The sequence below is a fragment of the Periplaneta americana genome, chromosome 16, assembly GCF_040183065.1.
Source record: "Periplaneta americana isolate PAMFEO1 chromosome 16, P.americana_PAMFEO1_priV1, whole genome shotgun sequence".
Taxonomy (NCBI): domain Eukaryota; kingdom Metazoa; phylum Arthropoda; class Insecta; order Blattodea; family Blattidae; genus Periplaneta; species Periplaneta americana.
The window spans coordinates 181,565,960-181,588,659 of NC_091132.1; the positions used below are offsets into that span (position 1 = coordinate 181,565,960).

At 35.4% G+C, this 22,700-nt stretch overlaps 1 protein-coding gene across 1 annotated transcript in view; it reads left to right on the plus strand.

Moving 5' to 3' along the window:
* Window positions 1-53: 53 nt before the first annotated feature.
* The window catches only part of Dredd (Caspase-8 Dredd), a 30,043-nt gene continuing 7,396 nt past the window's right edge, over window positions 54-22,700 (plus strand). The window contains exons 1-6 of the mRNA XM_069815207.1: window positions 54-190; window positions 4,509-4,732; window positions 8,824-9,275; window positions 13,798-13,983; window positions 18,578-18,755; window positions 20,065-20,281. Of these exons, the coding sequence (XP_069671308.1) occupies window positions 184-190; window positions 4,509-4,732; window positions 8,824-9,275; window positions 13,798-13,983; window positions 18,578-18,755; window positions 20,065-20,281 (1,264 nt within the window). The 5' untranslated portion in view covers window positions 54-183. The remainder of the gene's footprint in view (window positions 191-4,508; window positions 4,733-8,823; window positions 9,276-13,797; window positions 13,984-18,577; window positions 18,756-20,064; window positions 20,282-22,700) is intronic.

A 22,700-nucleotide genomic window follows, 5' to 3' on the forward strand; every position in this document is an offset into this window, starting at 1 on the left:
GGACATATTTCCCACTAAAGCATATGCTGCCTTCTCACGACAGAATTATATACTAGATGTGATGAAAAACGACGAACGACTGAGCGATAATCCAAAGAGGGAAAACCCCTTGTCTTGGGGGAACGACAGGTGTGATTGAAAAAGTTATTAAGTGGAAATATCCGTTTTATTTTCTGTGTAATAATGGATGGTATGTATCACTATCAATATTGTAAACTAGTAAAAATGTAATACCAAACTACAAAAATGCCGTGTATAATAATTTGGAGGTTATATTAGTGTGAATTAGCTTTTAGTGCAGCATAAAAATGTAATTTATGAACTTTTACAAAGAATTGAACAAGGTGAAATGTGTATACGTATAATATTATATTCTACGCTTACATTACGCCTTATTTAAGTTATTATTTTACCAAAGTAGCCTAATGATTTAGGTCTTCAATCGTGTTACAGGATTACAAATAACCATAACTCGAATTGTAGGCCTAGCCCCCACTATCTGTGACAAGTTTAGGTGGAGTTTGATGAGATATATTAATAACAAGTTAACCCACTATCAGAGAGAAGTAGCCCCACTCTCAGTAACAAGGTTAGGTAAGATTTAACCCGCTGTCAATGACAATGTTTGGTAGAGTTTGATGAGGATAGTGACTGGTTAACCAACTGACAAACACGAGAATAACCTAAAAATGAGACTAAATACCAAAATAATGTATCCCATGTTGTCTGTAAACATATAAATATTGGTAGGCCTATAAGGAATAAGTAGCACTAAAAGAAGACGATATGGACCAATTTTTTTTTTGTTATGTATGGTATTGTGTTCCTAAAATGGTGTCGCAATACTGCACCATCTGTTACCAAGCAGTCTGTCTCACTTGACAGTATGTGTCAGAGGAAAAACAATTTACTATTATTTGTATACATCTTAAGTCTGTTCAGTGAAATGTTACTAGTCAGCGATTGGAAGGGGAAGGAACTAGCCACCCTGGCTTATTTGCCTCATGAGTGATGCCTTATTGGTGTCAATTTTAAGGTTCTAACCTGTCTTCGACAGTTGACTGAACAACAATACTCAACCGATGTCAATAATAACATCAAAGTGTGATTTTACACATTTCTTTATGTTACCTAGTATGTATAATTTTCTATTTATGATCAAATTAGATGTGAATAATAAGAACAGATGAGTGTTGCCACCCCGTTTGCAAGAAATTATCGTGTAAACACTTAAAAATTATCGTTTTTTGGCAAAATTATCGTACAATACTAATAAATTGTTCTCCTTTCTAGAGTTTCAAAATTTTATACATAGGTACTACTTTAAAAAATGAAGTTCTGGTTCTTTTGCCAGTATAGCACTTTTGCCAGTATAGCACTTCACTTCATACTCTCTAACTTTTATTGAAATATGAATTGTTTTAGAATTAATAGTAGTAATGATAATTATAGGCCTACATACATATATAGATAGAGGACAAATTAATATTTAACTGACCCACGAATCAAGTGAAAATATTCCATGCCGGCTGCCAAATATTAGTTCATAAACCATGTGCTTCAAAATATATATTAAATCAATGGACGCCACACAAAAGAAAACACTAAACACATAAAATGCCCTTATTCGTTGGATGCAGGATTTTAACCTAAATTTGTCCTTATTATTGTTAGGCCTACACGTTAAAACTCCTCTTCAAAGATCACTTCATCTTTCTCTGCCTAGGCCTTGGTGCTTTCCTCTAGAGCCGACTCCCTCCCCCCCCCCCCCCCAGGATAAAGTGAATTATAGTTAATCAGACTGTTCTTCTCATTTGTTGGCTGAAATTTGTCACAACCACCAGTGACAAACACCATTCTGAGGATAATAACAGGGCATTCGTAGTATCAATAACTAGAAGGTTGCTAACTTTTGTTTTCAATCAAGTTAATTTTAGAAAATGCCGGTAAACGAATTAGAGAGGGCCATCACATTCAAGATAAAGTTTGAAAGATCTTATTGCCACCAACATCATTAAAAGTGCCAACATCATATTGCAGATATGATATGATATATTTATACCACCAGCTTACATCGATCATGATGGCCCATCACATATCTGTGTACAGTGCCATCATTCCCTTGGATACATATTCTGCTTTTTTTTTTTTTTTTTTTTTAAGCATAAGGTTATTACATATATAAATAACCCTGATCACGTTTCTACCACTTCTCTCACCTCTGTTGCACCTATCTTTTTCTACTTACTCCCTCCCATTCTCAGTTATTTATCTTCTTCTTACTCATTAACTAAGCAATCACTTTCGCTCAATTCCTTATTAATTGTTCCCAATATTGTTTACATTAAGTTGAACTCTTCCATAGTTGTCCTCCTATTTATTCACTTGAATCACTAATGTTCACTGATCAGTGATCACTTATTCTAACTAATCTAATCTGTATATTTTCAGATGAACTGGTTTCTACACTTGCATTACATTTCCATTCCCACTTTCTTTATAATGTTTGTATCATTACTTACTTATTATCACTCCCTGGCTATTACTTGTATCTTTGTCATCCTTTTTCACTATTATTCCCTTGTCTCACCGTCTTTTCTCTCACCATTACCATTTTCACTTTATCACTTTCCTCTGTTTCGTCACTCATGCACCAACCTCTTAAGTTATAACTTTTCTTTCCCTTACTTCTTTCCACTGACATACCTCTATTCAGTGTCACTAATGTTACTTCATCTCTCGATCCCTTTTGTAATTGCTGACCCATATTTGTTCTTCCAGCTGGATTCATTGAATTCTTTTTGCTGTTCTCAGCTCCTGTATGCCTTCCTTCGGTTCTCCCTTGTCTACCTGGTGTCATCGTCATTATTTTAGTTCAAATCTCTTCTTTCTTCCTCTGGTTGCTGGCCTCTCTTCCTGGTTCCTGTAATTTGCTGACTGTTTCATTCCATCATTTGCTATTCTTTCCTGTGTGATGACCTGTCCATCTTCTAGTTTTCCAAATAGTTCTCCCATTGTATGTTTTACTACAGTGTTCCTTATCTCCTCTTTCAGTCCCTTTTTTTTTCATTTCATTAATATTTGTCCCTATCTCTGTATGGTTAAAATTTTCCAAACAGAATTCCACGTCAAACATCTCCCCATTTATCTTTAATTTTTCTCTGTATAATCTAGCAAAATGACTATTTTTTTTCTTACAGCCTTCATAAAAGGAATTAGTATTCTTCTCCTGCATGTTACTTCATATTCAAAATCGTGTGCCAGTCTAATATTTGAGTTTTTTAAGTACTTAAACCCTTAGTTGCCTGACATAAAAAATTAAAATAAATCCGTTTTCTTTGCTGAATGTTGTACAGTACTGTCAGTATCCTTGATGGATTTTATTTATCAGGTTGCACGTAATTTCTGGCGGTTTGTTATTCTTCCAGGTCTTCCAGTAAGCAAAATAAGTCACGGTACTTCCAAGTACCATTCAGGCAACTAAGGGTTCAAAATTTTTTTTTTTTTTTTTTTTTTTTTTGTCATTATACTTGAGAATTTAACTAAAATAGGTCTATTTACATTTTTCCCGATTCTGTATGCTTCTTTTACTTGTCCATCACTCATATCAATCCTGAACCAGTCCCAGCACTCTTTCATTACAGTCTCGTATATTTCCAATGCCTGTTCCTTCTTCTTTTCTTTGATTCCAAGAAATATTAAGTTCTTTCTTCTCTGTAGAGATATTATAGATATACAAAGCTTCTCCTCATACTAGGAAGTTTTATTTTTATCAGTAGTCTTTGTAAAAAAAAAGACAAATCAATGTTGCCACCTCGTTTGCAAGAAATTAGAAAAAAGATGAATAGGCCTATTCTTAAAGCCGTCAATTATCGTGTTTTAAGGGATTAACCTGCAGATTTTGTTGTACATGATAAAAGAGTCTAAACTATCATACAAAACGATAATTATCATATGATGTGGCAGCACTGGAACAGATGCATTATAGGACTCACCAGTTTATTCGATAGTGTCTATCTCATTGTAATCGATTATCAAATTATTCTGTTAGGGTTGCCCACCCTCCTCATTGCAAGAATAATGTTGTTATTTCAATGATCTTACATCTTTTCACATATTCTTCGGACTCATGTCACTTAGATAGGCTATCCTCTCAACTAATCCACTAACCTTGTCACATACCTCGTAAAAAACCAGCAGTCCCTTGCTAATTACCATGATTTATTTTAAACTATGGAACAGATTTTCTTCATATTCATTGTCAGTTCATCTATAATTACATAATAAATTATACCAAAAATGAATATATCTTTATTTGAAAAACTGGCATTTTTCTTTTTCTTTGTGCGAGATAAAGTTATAAGTGATATGGTACTGACAGTATATTTCTCCAGAAATGATTAAGAACAATTCAGTTTTACCTACTTAATAAATTGTCTCCAGTCAATAATTAGCTTCTTCTGCTTTATTAGCAAGATAGGTGCAACTGTTTTTTGTGACAATTTCAGACACAACTCTGGAAATGGTGGAGGAGGAAGACATTCCATCCATTTTTGGTGAGTTGCTTGATGAAGAAAGATCTCTGAGAAGCAGCTCAAGCAGCCTGGCTAATGATGCATTTGGCTTAATGGACACCACTATTTCTGGATATCCTTTTGTTACATTTCTCCATCAAAACTTGACGAAAGAAGCAGTAATAACAGAGTTGCAGGGCCTGGAATATTATGAAAAGGTATGTTTCTTTTTCACTACCTCTTCTTCTTCTTCTTCTTCTGCTCCTCCTCCTCCTCGCCTTTCTCTCTCTATTTCTCTTCTGCCTAACCCTCATCCCTCTTTTCCACCATTTCTTCAGCTTTTTTTCCCATGATTTACACTTACGTCTTTATATTCTATTTTGTGTCCATATGTATTTGTTTTTGATTGTAGCCTACTTATTCTACCAAGTTTTCTACATTTGAATCAGGGATTGCAGAAACAGCGCATGTCAATACACCACACATGTGACATGTGCTGTTCCTGCAATACCCAATTAATTTGGATTTCTGCAACTTTAAAAGTACATTTCTCTGCTGTGTCAAACCTTACTGTCAGTTTTCATGTATTTATCACTTGGCAGTAACAACTGGTGAATTCATTGTTCTGACCACATGTTACCTCCATTCTGTTGTGACATATGGATGTGAGGCCAACAGTGGGCTAGTAGATCTTGACCCTCTGTGGGCAACATATTGGATTTGTATACAATTACTTAGCAGTTACATTTAATATTTTTGTTTCTTGCAAAACAAATTATGGTCTGATTTTTTAATCTAAACTTATATTAGATACTAATTCGTTACATATGTTGTTACTTTTCCCATATCTTGTCCAGTCAACTTGTGCCATGACTCATTACTCAGCTGTTGACTTCTTAAAAATACGAGGCTTTCATTTCTGCTAGGTTTTATAACATTTGTGGTAGACAAAACAAGTATAAGAAGTAATCTGTTTCTTCTGCCATTCGCATTCCATTATTACTGAAGTACGATCTTATCTTCATCTCCCTTGCTGTGAATAATCTCAGCAGTTTAAAAGAAGTATAAGATAAAACAATTGCCTTTTGGCTTAGTTATAAATTTCAGATTTGGATTGTAAAGTTTTCTTGCTAGTTTTGCATAAGTACAGAGCAGTCGGTAGTGTTTGGGTCTGTTAAATTGTGGCTCCAAGAATTTAGGCATCATCATCATCATCATCATATGAACAGATTAGATTTAGATTCATTTGAACCTGTTCTTAAGTCCCAAGGTGTTCTTGATTAACCCAGTGTTGTTATGGCTTCCTCTGCTTCGGTTTCCTTTTGGTTAGTACATGAATTAGAGGTCTGCATGAGCCGAAATTCTTAGGCCTGGCCCGATCAGAACCACACCCGAACCTGACCCAAAACCCGAGATTAGCTTATAATTTATCATCCAAGCCTGACATGAAACCCGAAGACTAGCAGATGAAGTAGAGGCCAGAGGCACAGGGGTCAGGAACTTCTGCGAGAGATGTGACTCCAATGGGAGCATGAGAAAGAGTAATCTCCCAGTCTCTCAAGTAAAACAAATAATTAATTCTCTGGGTTTTAAGACAGAGTAGAGACGAGACAAATGCCGTTATGAAATATGAACCCGAATTAAACAGTAACTTACGATACCGGTAGTTCATTGTTCTGGATGGGTGTTGGGTGGACATCTAATCAGTGCATGCATTAAAATCTTCGTATTATTTATTTAATCAGTATATAATTCGGGAAACGAAAAGGATTTGCGTTTCTTTAAGGTTCTAACCTGACAAACATAAGTGAATTTCAACCCTAGCCTGATCTGTAGGCCGGGCTGGGCCCATGTTGAGTTCTGACATGAATACTTTCGTTGGTAGTCAATTTGATGTCATTCATTGTACTGACCCAGAAACAAAATTTGGGCCATCTGAATTTTTCAAGTTCCAGTTATAACATACTGCACTGAGCATGCGCAGTATGTTATAACTGGAACTTGGAAAATTCAGATGGCCCAAATTTTGTTTCTGGGTCTGTGCATGTTCCTGCCAGTGTGTCTGATGCGTCTGAATATCTTGAATGATGTTTGTGACTTTTAGGCCCAATTGTATAAAACTCTCTGACTAAAGATCAACTTTGATCGAAGATCGAAAAGTGAACCGAGTTCAGACACTTCTTCTATTGTATAAAACTTTTCTGCGATCAAATTACCTTGGTTCAAACGCAATCTAAGTTCACGTGAAAAGGATTTGGCAACATCGCATAAACAGGTGAAATAAGTGATGCGCGGACCATGTTATACAGGTTTGTTCAGTGTTGCCAATCTAGCGACTCTTTTTCAACAATTTCTTTTAACTTTTATATTGCTTAAATAGGGATTTAGTGACCTTTTTAGCACCCCATAGTGACAAAATTTAATCTTTCTTTGTTGATAATGAGAAATCTAGCGACTTTACAACTACTTTTTGGCGACTTTCCGTTTTACACTCTGTTGGAGACACTGGTTTTTTGTGCAGTGTAAATAATGGCGGACAATAAGAAGAAGGTTGACTGTTCTCCAAGTTGTTATCATGTTATGGTGTTTGATACTGCTAAACATAATAAAGCTTTATAAAAAGACAATTTTCGTTTAGTAATACAGTTAATTGAACATTTATGAATGTATCTATCATATCCATTGGTTGTTATAAACATAATATAATTATAGGTTATGTTATTTGATACTTCTGAACACGATAGAGCCTTATAAAATATAAGAATGTTTGTGTATTAAGGCAAGAAATTGAAAGAAATATATATATATATATATATATATATATATATATATATATATAAATGTACCTAACATATCTATTAATATTAATAATAATGGATATTTTATTTGCACAGTCTGTCACTCGTATATTTCAAACAGAAAAGAAATAACTGAACTTGGATCATATAACTTAATCGGAGAAATTTCTTCAGTCAAAGTTGACTTTAGTTTAAGACAAATTAATCTCTGATTAGACTTTATACAACACAAAATTCCAAGTTCAGCTAGAACGAGGATCAATTTAACCTCTGATCTAAGATTAAATGGTTTATACAATCGGCCCTTAATGTTTCTCTTATAGGCCTATCTGTATTTCTCTTTTTGTCTAGTCTTGTTAAACCTGACGGGCGTAGAAATCTTATTTGGTCTGCTTGTAATTTGGGGTTCAAAATCCAGTTTTCACTGCTGTATTTTAAAGATGCTTTTGCTATTATGTTATGTAGTCATATTAGTGTCACCCTGGGTGGCGCAGATGGTATAGTGCTGGCCTTCTGTGCCCGAAGTTGCGGGTTCGATCCTGGCCAAGGTCGATGGCATTTAATTGTGCTTAAATGCAACAGGCTTATGTCACTAGATTTAGTGGCATGTAAAAAAACTCCTGCAGGACAAAATTCCGGCACACTGATGATGCTGATATAACCTCGGCAGTTGCGATTGTCATTGAATAAAACATAATTTAAATTTAAAATGTATTCGTAGTTTTGTATTTAAGGATATTTGTTTCCCAAAATGACATTGTCTTGCCGCCATGTGTTAATGGAATGGACCACACAATTCTTAGTCCCTCCCCACACCTACACGAAGCTGCATTTCTGTCCTAGGAGTGTCTGTTAGTCTGCTAATTTGCGCTCTTTGCAAAAACCAATCAGAAACAGAATAACACACAGCAGAACAGGATAAGCAATCACATTCAGTAATGGACGTAGCAACCATCCATCATAGAATCAGTCACTTATTGTGCTCATTTTCACCATGACAATACATATTACTACAATACAGTGACTGCAAAATGGAAAATGATTTCACTCACAGAAAAGTTTAATTTAATTCGCGAAATGGCAAAAACTCCAAATGCAAAGATGTCTGAGATGACAAGAAGACTTTATTGACACCCAGTTGACCTTTAATATCTTCCACTTTCATTTTTGTACAGTATTAGTAAGTAATGAGATAGGTTTGGAAGTAAACCCCGAAAAAACAAAGTATATGATTATCTCTCGTGACCAGAACATAGTACGAAATGGAAATATAAAAATTGGAAATTTGTCCTTTGAAGAGATAGAAGAATTCAAATATCATGGAGCAACAGTAACCATTATATATTACACTCGGGAGGAAATTAAATGCAGAATAAATATGGGAAATGCCCGCTATTATTCGGTTGAGAAGTTTTTTGTCATCTAGTCTCCTTTCAAAAAAAAAAAAACTGAGCTCACGTGTTATAGATTTCTTTGACCTTCTTATAATTCGTCTTTATTGCTCTGTGCAGGTTTCTTTGGCCTTTCTACTTTATGATGATGTAGACTACGTGCTGCAGAATCTGAGGATATCTGAACGTGCTCGACTTGCAGGAAGTCTGATTCCTGTTGACTTTCTGACTCCTTGGATTACACTTCAGAGAGATGGAACATGGGAAAATAAACTACTAGAAGCTTTCTGTATTATTCAGAACTATGAAATACTGCACAAGCTCGGTTGTAATATAAGGGATGTAAAGATGAGATTTTTGCCATATTCACCAGAGTCATCCCTCTTTGTAAATTGCACGAGAAAATGTCTGTACCATGTCTGTGAATCCTTGGATGCCACCAGTCTAGAGACCTTGGCAAAGCATGTAAAAGAAGACTACAGTTATTCTCATAATGCAGAGGAATTGGAAATTTTTGACCCAGAATATATGGAAATCAACATATTAAATTGGTCGTCACGTGGTTATATCAGGTGAGAATGTAGATTTCATTAAAGGGCTAAAATAGACTAAGATCTGATTTATAAAAATGAAAAATAGCACATCACAGACTAGTGTTCTTTAACATTATTGTTGTTCGTATCTTCATTCCTCTCGAGAAATGAGAAGAAAAATAAAGCTGAATCCACTAACAAAAAAAATCCCATAGTATTTTAAGTTGTGTTTTTCTCACAAACTGTCCAGCCACAGATCAAATGAAAATAATAATTTTGTTTCTCTCAAGTATAAAATGCTTTCAAACAGTTATTCTCCTCATATACCAAACTCACTTTCTAATTAGTGGATAAATTTTGTCTTCTGGCAGTGGCGGCTCGTGCCGGATAAATTAGGTGAAGGTCAATAGAATTCTAGGTAATTTCCTGGTATCGTTATATAGCCGTGACGTCGCGAATGCTTTTGTAACCTATACGATGGTCATATTGAATTAATGTAATATATTCACCATTTTCTTAAGTTTTATGAAAAGCACAGCATATAAAATAAACAAATTTTCAACATTTTCGGAAGCTACGTCCCCTTAATCCCGAAGAATTCACTGTCCCAGCAAAACTTCCGCACAATACATACCACAACATAATAAAACAACCACAAGTCCACATGACATAAAAAAGACAAAATCTAACACATTTTATACAACACATCAAATTAAAAGAGTGCACAAGAAATAGGACCCATAACAAAATTCAAAATCACAATCATAATCGTAAACTGTATTCATATTTTAAATCAACTTCGGAACATGCAACTTCCGATATAAGCTTACCTATCCAGTAAAATCAGTAGCTACGATTAAATCAAAGCAGTATGCTGTTGAACAGAAAACTTACACTTGAATGGAAAAGAAAGGGGCACTAGTAATTTCATCTCTTACAAGTTCATTGATGCGTTCAGAAATGCAATCAATTATTTCATTTTGAATCGTTTTAGATTTCCCAGAAAGAACAGGCCTAATTTTTTCATAGTGATTTCTAATTTTCATAGGGCCAATGAAATGAGAGCCAATAATTCTTTGAAATTCCCCCTGTTCTGTGACGAAATACTCTCATCATGACCGCGAAAAGCCAACTCCTGCTTGCTTAGAAGCAATACCGTATCGATTGCGGTGTGCATTACCAGTCTATTTAAACATACGTTTTCATTAAATTGACTTACGTATAACCTATAACTTTCCTTTAGTGCATCCGCAATGGTGTTCATGTTCTTCTGCAGGGCCTTTAATTGCAAAATACATTTAATGTGTTCAGCTGAATCTGCATGGCTGTAAAGACCGCGATTGACATTTCTGAAATCGCAAAATCCAGTTGAATTCCAAGCGGGTTTCTTGTTCCCCAGAAGAAGACAAGGCCAACAATATAACTTCTCGTTATAGTGACTCCCACATAACCAGTTGCAATCGGTATACCACGAATCTTGAAACTGAATATTGTATGACCGACCACCACTTTTCACTTTTTTCATAGTTATATTAATGTGACTTGTTGTTCTGCGGTATTTTAAAATATCTTGCTTATCTTCTGCACACCAACGAGAGAACGGTGTCTCCAAAAGATTACACACTTAATCGTTTAACGGATTCATGTTTTCATCGCATTAATACACGTAGTAACACCTTCACACTTCGCTGCACTTGTCACAACAAAGAATACGTAAAGCGAAATCGTTGGTCAGCGCGGGTCAAATGTACAACGTAGTTTCAAATGTTATGCCAACTTTCTTTATTACAGGGTACTCAAATTATTTCAAAATCCATACAAAACATAATATTCAAGAGATGCTAACGTTAAAAAATACCAAAATATATACCTTATATGCTAAATTTAAACAATATTTAACTTCTTTACAGAATATTTTATGTTTTCTTATTTAGTTGCAAAATATTACAGTTTGCCATCCTGATCCAATGTTTGGACGAGAGAGAGATTCTGTCTTTCAAGAATAGAGAAAGGAGATGAATGCCTGCTCCACAGACCCTCATAATAGCCTCGCAAAAGGGACCGGTAATTCATAGTAAGCAACTCGTTGTCATGGCAACCGGGTGTGTTTACTGAAGGCCAAAAGGAAAGTCTCATTCGGACCTTCAGCTGGTCTGCTAGCCACGTGGCCTGGCTGGTGAGGGGTTCATGTGAAGTGCTGCAGTGAACGTTAACTGAGCGGATTAAGCCGAACAAGATATTAAAAAATAGAGCAAAATATGGTTTAGTGAAGGATTCATTTTATTTTAATTTATTGATAAAATATATTTTATTAAAGCACGAAAAAAGGGGTGAAGGTGGCCTTCATGTACTTCACTTGAATAACCGCCACTGTCTTCTGGACGTCATTAAGGTTGCTGCTTAGCTGTGCTAGATTTAAAACTCCTCTCGCAGGTTTTGAATCATATTTCAGTGCAAGAGATTTGCAAGACAGTTTTATCCATATCTTGGTGCGCATAAGTAGTACCCAAGAGTTGAATTTGTTTGAAAAGCCAATTTTTATTCAAAAGAAAATATCGAGCATGGTGAAAGACATTGGTTTATTGAACACAATACATAAGTCTGTGTGTTGAGGATAAATGAGCCTAGTGGTTTAAAATACGTTCTGAGGATGAATTATTGTAATTGTTTGTACAAACAAGATCTTAGAAACAGTACTGCCTAAATGAACCTCTCGACATTTGTATCTTTAACTTATATATTTAAGATTTGCCTCAGGATTACACTGTTTCCAAACTTAAAGTGATGTGAATGGTCGAATAGCTCAATTGGTATAGGGTAACTCGGTATGAACTGTTGAGTCGCATTTTGCCTGTGGTTATCAGGTGGCAAAGAAAGAGAGTGGATGAGGAGGAACACAGAGGAATGGAACGGGTATTCCTCCCTGCACTGGAGGACAGGAATAAGCCTGATGGCAAGGACAGAGCTGTTCTTCTTAGCATGTTGTTGTGCCTTTTGCTTCATTTATTGCAATGATTTCATGCTACTACAGGACTACACCCAACTACAGTATATGCGACTTGATATGTGCAACAGTAAGGAATTCATGTCATGGCATGGCCTGCTCAAAGCCCAGATTTGAATCTTGTTGAACATCTGTTAGACAAAATGGGAAGAAGGATCCTCCAGCATTAGCCAAACATTCTACACGATCTGAGGGAGGCCTTTCAAGAAGAATGGGCTCTAACTGCTTAGGAAGAGATTGCGACATTAATCAGGAACATGCTTGAGAGATTTGAAGCCGTTATTAATGTACGAGATGTAATACACACTTTAAAGGTAAAAAAAGAAATGCCAGTGAAGTGCAGTGATCCAAAGCCAAATGTTAGAGTGAATAAATATTAACTTAAAAATGATTAAATTTATTGTAAATATCAATTAAGCGATACTTCTGTCATTCTTACACAATTATGGTAAATCAAACTAAAAGAAATATTTCCTTTTTGTATATAAACAGGATGCTAACTGTTTTAAAACTTAGTATTAAATCTTATAATATTAATGATAGGAAGTATATGATATTACACACTGCAGAATATAATAAAAAAATAACATATCCAGAAATGTTGAACTGAAAAAAAATATACATACATACATACTTAAGTGTTCTGACCATGGGCAAGTCTTTCACTGCAAACCCAGCATTCTCCAATCTTCTCCAATATATATATATATATTTATTTATTTATATTACTTTAAGACATTGATAAGACCTATTGTGACTTATGGCAATGAAACCTGGGTTATTGACAAAAAGGGAAGAGTTACAAATTGATCTCTGGGAGAGGAAAATATTAAGGAGAATATTTGGACCAATAAATAAATGACTGAGGAGTATGGAGAATATGGTTGCTATTATAAAAATTTGATGACTGAAATAGCTGGGTCATGTCTGCAAAATGCCGGATAGAAGAGTGTCGAAAATTGCATTAGAAGGAAAACCAGGAGGAAGAAGAAGTAGAGGAAGGCCATATGCAAGATGGATGGATGGGGTTGAGAGTGACTTGAGAAAGCTCAGAGTTAAACAATGGCGAATATAAGCGCAAAATAGAGGAGCTTGGAATGATTTATATAAGGATGCCAACATTCTATGAGAACTGTAGCGCCACAGAGTAAGTAAGTAAATTAAACCATAAAGTAATAGATAACATGTTTATGAAATTCACAGAAATGTAAAATAAATATGTTTTTTTTATTTGAAGTGTTGAATTTTTTATGCTTGTCATTGTAGATGAAATAAAATAGGAAATATTGGATATTGCATTAACACATTGATTTAAATTTGTGCTAATTGTTATCCAGTCAGTGTTGTTTTTGTCTTATTTATTTATATGCCTTTATTACATTGTTTATTTATATAATGCTTTCCAAGTATTTGTTTTTCATTGACATAAATCAACATTTCTTTGTTTTTTATTGCTATCATAGTTTCGAGGCTGTGTGTTTATTTTTTACCTCTATTTCTTAATTAAATGTTGTAATTTCTTTTTGTTTGTACTGAATTTTCTTCTCTGTTAACCAGTCTGGGAGACAAAGAAGGAAGAGGAGTCGATATTCACAGACTGAAAACACAGTTGAAGGCCATGGGAGAATTTAATCTTGTCGAGAAACTCGAATCATCTGTAAGAGCAACAGTTAATGCTTCTGTTGGCTACACATCAGAAATGAATACACCAGATGATATGTCACTACAAGGCTCCAGTGTTGGGTGAGAAGATTAATCATCATTAAGAAATAGTTGTTCTCAATTCTGTCCATATATGCATTTTCGATAGAACACAGATGATGAACAGTTTTGGGAGAACTCCATATTAATAGTAGGCCTTATCTTATAGGAATGGGTGAGAGCATTTATTGTCTGGAACATGGTATCCATGTCCTTCTTTCCATATGTGTTTGATTCTAATTTTCTTATCAAAGCCACTCTGATCAGTATTATAAATATCAGAAGAAGATTAATAGGCAAATAATTCTTTGTTGCATTTGAAAAGTAACGTACTGATTTTTATCCTTCCACTTCATCCCTTGCATAAGAAAGGGAATAAATTTAACAGTTTTATAACTTTTTAATTCGGTAAAAGTGTGTGTGCGTGTGCGTGCGCGCGCGCGCGTTTTTTTGCTCTGGATTTAACAATGAAGTCATCATCCTTCTTGCTTCCTAATATTTTGATGGAAGGTCCACAAATGTCCTAAGAGTTTCACAATTAGCCAGGTGCTCCATCTCCATGTCCTCTTCTCTGGTGCACAGTAAGCATTTAGTGAGCTGATTTGAACCATTTTCTTGAAGGACATCATGTTTTTAAGAGTTGGCAGTTGTACTGTCCTTTCTCAGCCCCCTATATGAAAGGAGGACCACACCTGTCTTTGGTCAGCGGATCCTTCAGACCTAGCCGGGAGGGCTTACTTGAGTCCACCGACCGTTCCCACCTCTGCCTCCTGTGGGACGCATCTCTATGCCATGACAGGCTAGCATAGATAATTACCTGTTGGTCCACGGGAGATATTTCATTTCTCTCCTACCACTCATTTCTGAGAGGCATTCCCCGATCCGCCACCTGGGGACGCGCCCTCTAGGGGTTACAGGTTCCCCCGAGAGAATTCAGTAAATGTTTATGATCTTGAAACATTAAAATTACCCCATAATTAATCATTTTTGTGGACCACAATTTTAAATTTTCATTACATATATTTTTTTTTAATTTTTTCCTCAAAACATCATATATTTTTTCATACAGAGACTTTTTGAACTCACTTTTCTGTAAATAAAGTTATTTAGATGTAATTAACTGGAAACATTTACGAACTGTGGCTAATGAAGATCTCTTACTTACGTCTTTGTTAAGCCAAAATTGTACTACTTTACTTTATAATCACTCTTGATTGGGGCGTGATTTTCGTAACTTGAAACTTACATAGTGATTCATTTATGGTAGTCACTGGATTCCTCAGGTAAGGTATCGTCTTAATAGGATTGGGTAACCAATTTGTTAGAGTAAGTGCTCAGTTCACTTTCATCATCAGTTGATTCTTCACCTTACATATCTAAAGAGTTTCAACTGCTCCTAAAAGATCATTCTCTATAAATGTTATTATAATATACTTCGCCAATTGTGTTTACTTATTTCACTTGATACAAAAATATTCTTTCCATGAAAATAGTGTGTTGTGAATAACAGATTGCACAAGATTCAGTACTCCTTTAAAAACACGTTTTATAAGTACCTACCAGCACCATCCACGAATTTAGATAAATGAATTGTAACTGTGTTATTATATGGAAAAGTACATTGTAACATATTTAAAACCTTACTGTTAAGCGACACATTTACTGTCTGCACCTGGCTATCAGATCGTCATACAGCCAGGAAGATGGTTTCAAGAGAATCTTGACAGAAACACTCATTGCTCCTAATTGGTATTACATGTAAAATAAAAATAGCTTTATTTAGAAACACCAGCTTCAAAAATGATGTTGACGTCCATACATTTTTGACATCTGTGAAGGAAATTGATGATGACAATGCAATTTCTCTCTTATTATAGAGTGGAATTTCTTAGCCACAGATTTCTGCTTACTAATCTGTCATCACAATGCATCTATTGCCCACAGAATGAGTTTATATTTAATGCCTCACACTGTGTACATTGGCTGAAATCGAGGTATAAGATAACATTAAGATAACACAGAATAAAACAAGGCAGTTGGACTTACCCAATACATATGGAAGAGAGCTAAGATTTCTGTACAGTCAGTACAAATGAGAATTTATTTTGTGGTGAATGTATGACAGAAAAGGATATTTGGGTGTTTCTCAGCTTACTGTACAATAGCGAGTATTTATTGATTTTTATGTACTCACTCTGCCCAACAAGTGGAGGTAGGCAAATAATTTTCCAGCTGTCATAGTTTTTGTTCAACTAAAAGTGCGTCCATGCTACTTGTACTCATAATCGAGTGACTTGTGGGGCTCCAGAGTAATGTGCACAGGGATACAAGTCACGAAACAAGCCTGGGGCTTATGAGGATGCCACCAGTATCGGTATGTCAAAAGGGCTTGTTACAAGTTGCACAAGCCATGTTGACAGGACAAGCCTGTATTTCCCATTTTCAGTTGCCTTGTATAACATGCTGAGTGATGGAGTGGTTGAATTATACATTCATTAACTTTATTAACGTATCTGAAGATACCCAATTTTGTGGAATACTACCTACAAATTGTATAAAGTAATTCACAAAAATAGTGAAGTGTGGAAGTAATTTCCCAAGAACTAAGGATATATGTTGCAGAATTAAAGAAGAAGAGAACCACCTTGCTAGCAACATATAGAAAAGTGCGTCAAAAATTTGCAACTAGAAAAAGTGGATCAGGACTTTCTTGATCCTACCACAGTTATTAGCACATCAAATTCTGATAGTGACATGTGACAAAAGGTTATGAACCTTAAATTACCTCTTCGCAAATCCTCCATAGATTAAGATTATGCTTTTGGATATTCCATCGTGTCCTGGAACTTGACATTGCCAGCATTTCAGAACTACATACAGATTCTGTCATCAGAGCAGGTAGGTATGACCATACGTAATGAGACCAACAGAGTAGGCAACCTGTCTGGTCTTACTTATCTGCTCTGATGATGGAACCTGTGTGTAATTCTATAACATTGGAAATGTCACTTTCCAGAATATGGTGAAATACTCAAAAGCCTAATCCTGATCACATTGACCACGAGAGTCTAAAAACACATGCCTCCACAGATTACTTCCACTATATAAATTTCTTGACTGCAGAAAACTGACAATACCCACCATATATTTTTTGGAGGTTCTCTGCATGATTCCTCATTATGCATCACTGTAAACCTCATGCTTGCTAGTATAATTTCGTCACGATTCGTCGTCGGATTCTTTTGAGCCAAAGTGTTATGAGAACTGAAGTCATTATAGTAGACCAGAAGAACTTGACCCAAAGTCTAACTAGCCACCTAGGATTTATAAGTCATGCGAGCACAAGTAGTGTAGATCCAGCTTTACAGTACATGATCTAGTTGAAAAATTGAGAATGCAGTTCCACTCTTGTTTTAGAGTGGATTTCTTAGCCACAGATGTGTTTATGTGTTGAACTACAAAACACTAGATGATATTATAATCCTTTGTCTGCCAAGCAAATCTATTTGTAAAGTGACAGATGACAGATTAATAAGAAGAAATCTGTGGTGGCCTTGATCCCCACATAACCCTTTGTGACTTTTGTCTTTGGGGAAGTATAAAAGATAAAATGTTCAAATTCCCCTACTCTGAAACAGCTGTTGAATACACCAAGAAATTCTCTTCATAAAAAGAAGAGTTTTTACATGTAATAAGGAATTCCCTTTGCAGATGGCAAAAATGTGTGATATATTGCAGATAAACATTTTGAACATACCTTTGAGGCTGATTTTATTTATTGATTAAAGACATCAGCTCAAAGAATTTGAGTGACCACAAGGGTCCTGAATACAATAAACATGTACAATATAATGTCATATTTGAAACATTAAAGAAAAAAGAAAGTTAATTGTTGAAAGCAAATATAAGTGAATTAATTGAAATAGAGATGATGATGTAATATTTGAAGAGAATCCTTGATAATATTTATAAGAATATACATTGCATAATTAAAAGGGATGTGAAGTTCCTTAAGATAATTTCATGTGAATTTTGTAATAGAACCTCTACTGCCAAACAGCAAACCAATGACAGACCATTTTTAAGAAGGATGTTGTACTATTGAGAAAGATAAGGTAGACAGTTTATATATAGACTTCTTCTCAGTATCAACTTCAGTGGCCAGATTTAGGTTCTTTTCGAAATGGATAGTAAGGTCAAGAACAAGAGCCATTTTAAGCGTCCGTTAATAGCAATAATATCTGCCCGTCTAAAGGAACCATCTGATGATACACAATGTACTTCCCAATTTAAAGTTTTTAACGATATCGCCAAAGCATTATTATGTTTGTTTGTTGTTTAGTTAACTGTCTGAAGAAAGTTTGAACCTCACAAGTAATATCAGTAAGGCCTCACTCATGAGGCAACTAGGCCAGGAGATAATGGGGTAGAGTGGCCAGTTCCTTTTCCCCTCCAATGCATATTATTATGTTTAATGTATGATAAAAACAATTAGCGGCCAAGAGATTCATTTTAGACTCTTCTAAGCTGCATGACGGAAGTTAATAGTACAGTACAGACAGTTAAAGTGCACATGGTTTTAAATCTGGTGCATTGCATATTTCCTAACTCATGGGTCATGAATTATTGATTGCAGATCTCTGACAGACAGTAGATCAGAACAATCCAGTATATCCCAGCACAGTGTTGCTTCCACTTGTGATCAGCTGACACCTCCTGTGAACAGTGTATACCATGTGAATCCCAGGAGTGTAGGCTACTGTGTAATAATCAATCAGAAGAACTTCTTCAAGGATCCACGTCAATGTCTCCAGGTACAAAGAAACTTCACTACACACAATAGTGCTCAGTTTTCGTACAATATTCGGTTAAATGGAATTGATCTTAAATCTACAAGCACAAATTTTTTTTTATTTTGAATTGGATAATCACTTCAGCTGGAGAACACACATAGAATATACAGTATTATTTCTAAATTAAACTCTGCCTTTTACTAATTAAGATCCTTATCTTCTTTTGGCAATATAAACACCCTTAAAATGGCAAACTTTCATTCTAAAATGAAATGCGGATTAATACAGAGGGTGCCAAAAAATGTATACACACTTCAAACAAAGAAAGAACTATGTTAACATAACAAAGCTGAATTCACACAAACAGAAAATGATGAACATTAATCATCTTAGACTTTTGCAATCACAACAGTTGCTCAAAATGTTCCAAAACCATATCTGAGGACTCAGGGCTTGTTGATGTGCGAGGTCTCCCAGATCTGCCCTTGTAAACATCACATACGGTACCATGAGTCTCAAATTTGTCACGAATGCATGCAATTGTTAATCGCGTTGATGGTTCTGTTCTGTATTCACGTCTTCATTGCTGTTGAACTTCAACTTCACTAAATTTCGTATTGTTTTTCCTACACGGAAATGAACAGCAGGAAATTTATATCTTATAGTTTTCTCTTGTTCTGCCACACAATTTCTTTTTCCTCATGTATGTTTTCAAAATGTGTACAGGTTAACGCACTGAATATGTAACCACTGCACAACACAAAACAACATAATAAACGACACTTATTCTTAGCTGAATTACTGGGTGCATTTATTGTTGCTTGTCAAGGAGACTACAAACTGACACACAGCTAATTTTGGGGGCAGAAATTCACCAATCATGCAAGTTTCACGTGGTAATCTGTTTCTCTTTCTCTCATTCCCTCTTTCTTGGTAGCATATAAAAAAACTGATGCCTGAAGGGTAACATAAACACTTGTTAGGAGAGATGAAATAAGTTAAACATAAGGGGATTCACCAGCCATACAGATAAGGGGAGTCAAACTTGTAAGAATAGTCGAATTGGCGTATTTAGTGATTAGTCAGAAAACAGGAATACCCATTTTGAAAACTTAATAAATTTATTAATATAATATAGTACATTAGTTTTAATCCAGAAAAGGATCATGAAGTTGCAAGCAGTGGCGGTAGTGGGAGGTACCTGATGCTGGTCAGCCAACAGAAACACCAAGAATGTTCACTGGGACTCCCTGTATATTAAAATTAAAATAATGAAATAATAATATATACATAAAACAAATTTTGGTATATTAATTGGATGCATTGACAGAACCTGCTTCCAGATCATACTTTGGAGACACGTCTTGGTACAGATGTTGATCGAGATCGTCTGAGTGAAACATTTTGCAGTCTTGGATTCAATGTTTGGATGGTTGGGAATCTCACAGATACACAACTGCGCGATTGTGTATATACTGCTCTTAAAGAATTAGTCAAGCCGGAGCATTCCTGCTTTGTGCTGTGCATTCTTTCACATGGTGTAGAGGGTAAGTTAATACATTGGATTTATATGCTTCTTCTTAATCTGTTTCATACACTGTGAGATGTCGAGGAAACGTGAGATCATCATTTTTTTCGGAGGCATATGCAAAATGAATAAATACTCTTGAGTTTTTGCTAGTAAATAACAGTATGGTTTTTCTGCTATTAGCATAAAGAGAAATGAAGTAAAAGTGTTTGTTCCAAAATGTAATTGTATACGATATATAGCATGTGTTGTTTCTATCAGTTATAGTAGGCTTAGTCAGAAATGGTAGCTGAATTAAATAGTACCCCTACTCTCTTTCGTCTATCCTTCTACTTTCTTCACCACCTCTGCATAAATTAAAGTTACTATGTACACATCTATGCTCTCTTGTCTGGGTTAATGGTTTGCGGCTAATGTGTGTTCTTGTATTGCCATGTCAGTGGGGACTACATGGTGTGCACTGTTTAGAAAACTTTTATAAGCAATCGTTTTTCTATGGCAGCAGCATGAGAAACAATGCAATAACGACATGCAAGGAAATTATGATCATGGGAGGTGCCTAAGTGCTATAGTTGAAATATACACCCTCAAATCAGAAGAACAAGAAGAAGAAGAAGAAGAAGAAGAGGAAGAGATGGTCATGGGAGAAATATCTCGGTGACTAACATAGGACAGGAAAGCAATGGTACTCCTCTCGATATATCCACCCTAGTATAATATGACTTGATAAGTATTTTTTGACGCGAATACGTCTGTAAGTTCGGTCCAGTACTTGAATGCACGTTTAATTTCTAAATCACATGACCTGGTACACACACTGGCCTTAGCTCTGCCAGATTAAATGAATAAGTAATTATTAAATTATTATATTCCAGTGAAGTAAATGGCGATTGATAGATGAAGAATCAATGTATCAACATGACCCTGAGTTGGAACAACTGACGTCATCTAGTGATAGATGGGAGGAAGGAATTTGAGGCTCAAATTGGTGGGTCACATGGCAGCTGAGGCAGGGTAACGAGAATGTGAAGCGATAGAATGTTCGCAGTGATGTTAGATATTCGTAATAAACCAGGTTACAATCTCAATTGAGCAATGATCAGCAGTTGACAAGTATAACTGGAAAAATTGGCTAGTGAAGTTTGTTTATTTATTTATTATTTATTTATTGAACCTGGTAGAGATAAGGCCATCAGGCCAGGGGATTACAACTACAATATTAAGAATACAATTATAATTACAATTAATGTTAAATTTACAAATACAATAAAAATAAAAGCACTAAAAGATTAACTGATTAATAAAAGCTAGACAGTTTATTGTAAAAGTTAAGAAGAGAGAAGCATTTCTTTTATTGATTAAGTGAAGTTGAGTGTGAAGAGAGAAAATTTACAGTGTCGAGGCATATGCAGCAGAAATGGGAGTGGGCATATAAGTAACAGATACCTTACATTCTACATTCCATCCCTAGAGATGTATTCACACATAAAACTTGCGGCTCTTCTCCCCAATTTTTTTGTCCATTCATGATAACTGTTGAAATGTGAAGGTCCCCTTTGGAAAGTAATGCAATTGATAAAGATGAAGTATGGTAATAATACAGTATAATATCAAATAGAGAAATGGCAAAATCTAAAGAAAATATGTTGTTGTGTTGTTGTTGTTTTCTAATGCTGGGCGTTTGACAATAAAGTCATTTGACCTCTTGCACTCCAATATTTTTCAAAGATATTATCATGGTCAGCCACTGAAGCACAGATTTTGAGGTGTTCCGAATCCATTTCTTGGTTAAATGGGAAGTTGTAGCCGATTTAAGTGTACACCATATTTTAACGTTTTGGTGGCTACTTCATTCACACACAACCCCCAGAATGTCTGGAGGACCACACCTGCTGTTGGTCGACGGGTCCATTGGACCTAGCTGGTAGATTTTGTTATCACCAGCTTTCCCTCCTTAAGCCACTGGAGGACGATTTTAGTGCCATAGCAAGTCAGCACTAGGAACAGAAAAGTAGAAAGAGGAGGAAGGAAAGTGAAATGAACCCCTAGGCCTCAAACTAAAAAAAATATCTATAGTTTGGTAGTATAGTCTATAAAACTAATAAAATTTGTGTTGAAAAGTGACAATACAAGACATTGATAGTTCGTTCTCTTCCTGGTATTATTAGAGGCTTGTGGCAAGAAAGATACGGAAAGTTGGAAAGTGTTGTTGAGGATGGAGATGCTACGTAATGTGCTGTGTTTGCAGTTCATTTTATAGCCAGAAATGTGTATCCAGGTGTCCTAAACAATTTCATTTCTGCAGTGTTTAATTTTATTTAATCTTGTATTTGAAGTGTCGAAATTTTGCTACCATACAGCAAAATGTTTGAACTGCATACTTTGAATTTTGTTCATTTTTGAACCTGATAATATTTGTAAATTTTATTTAATTCGCT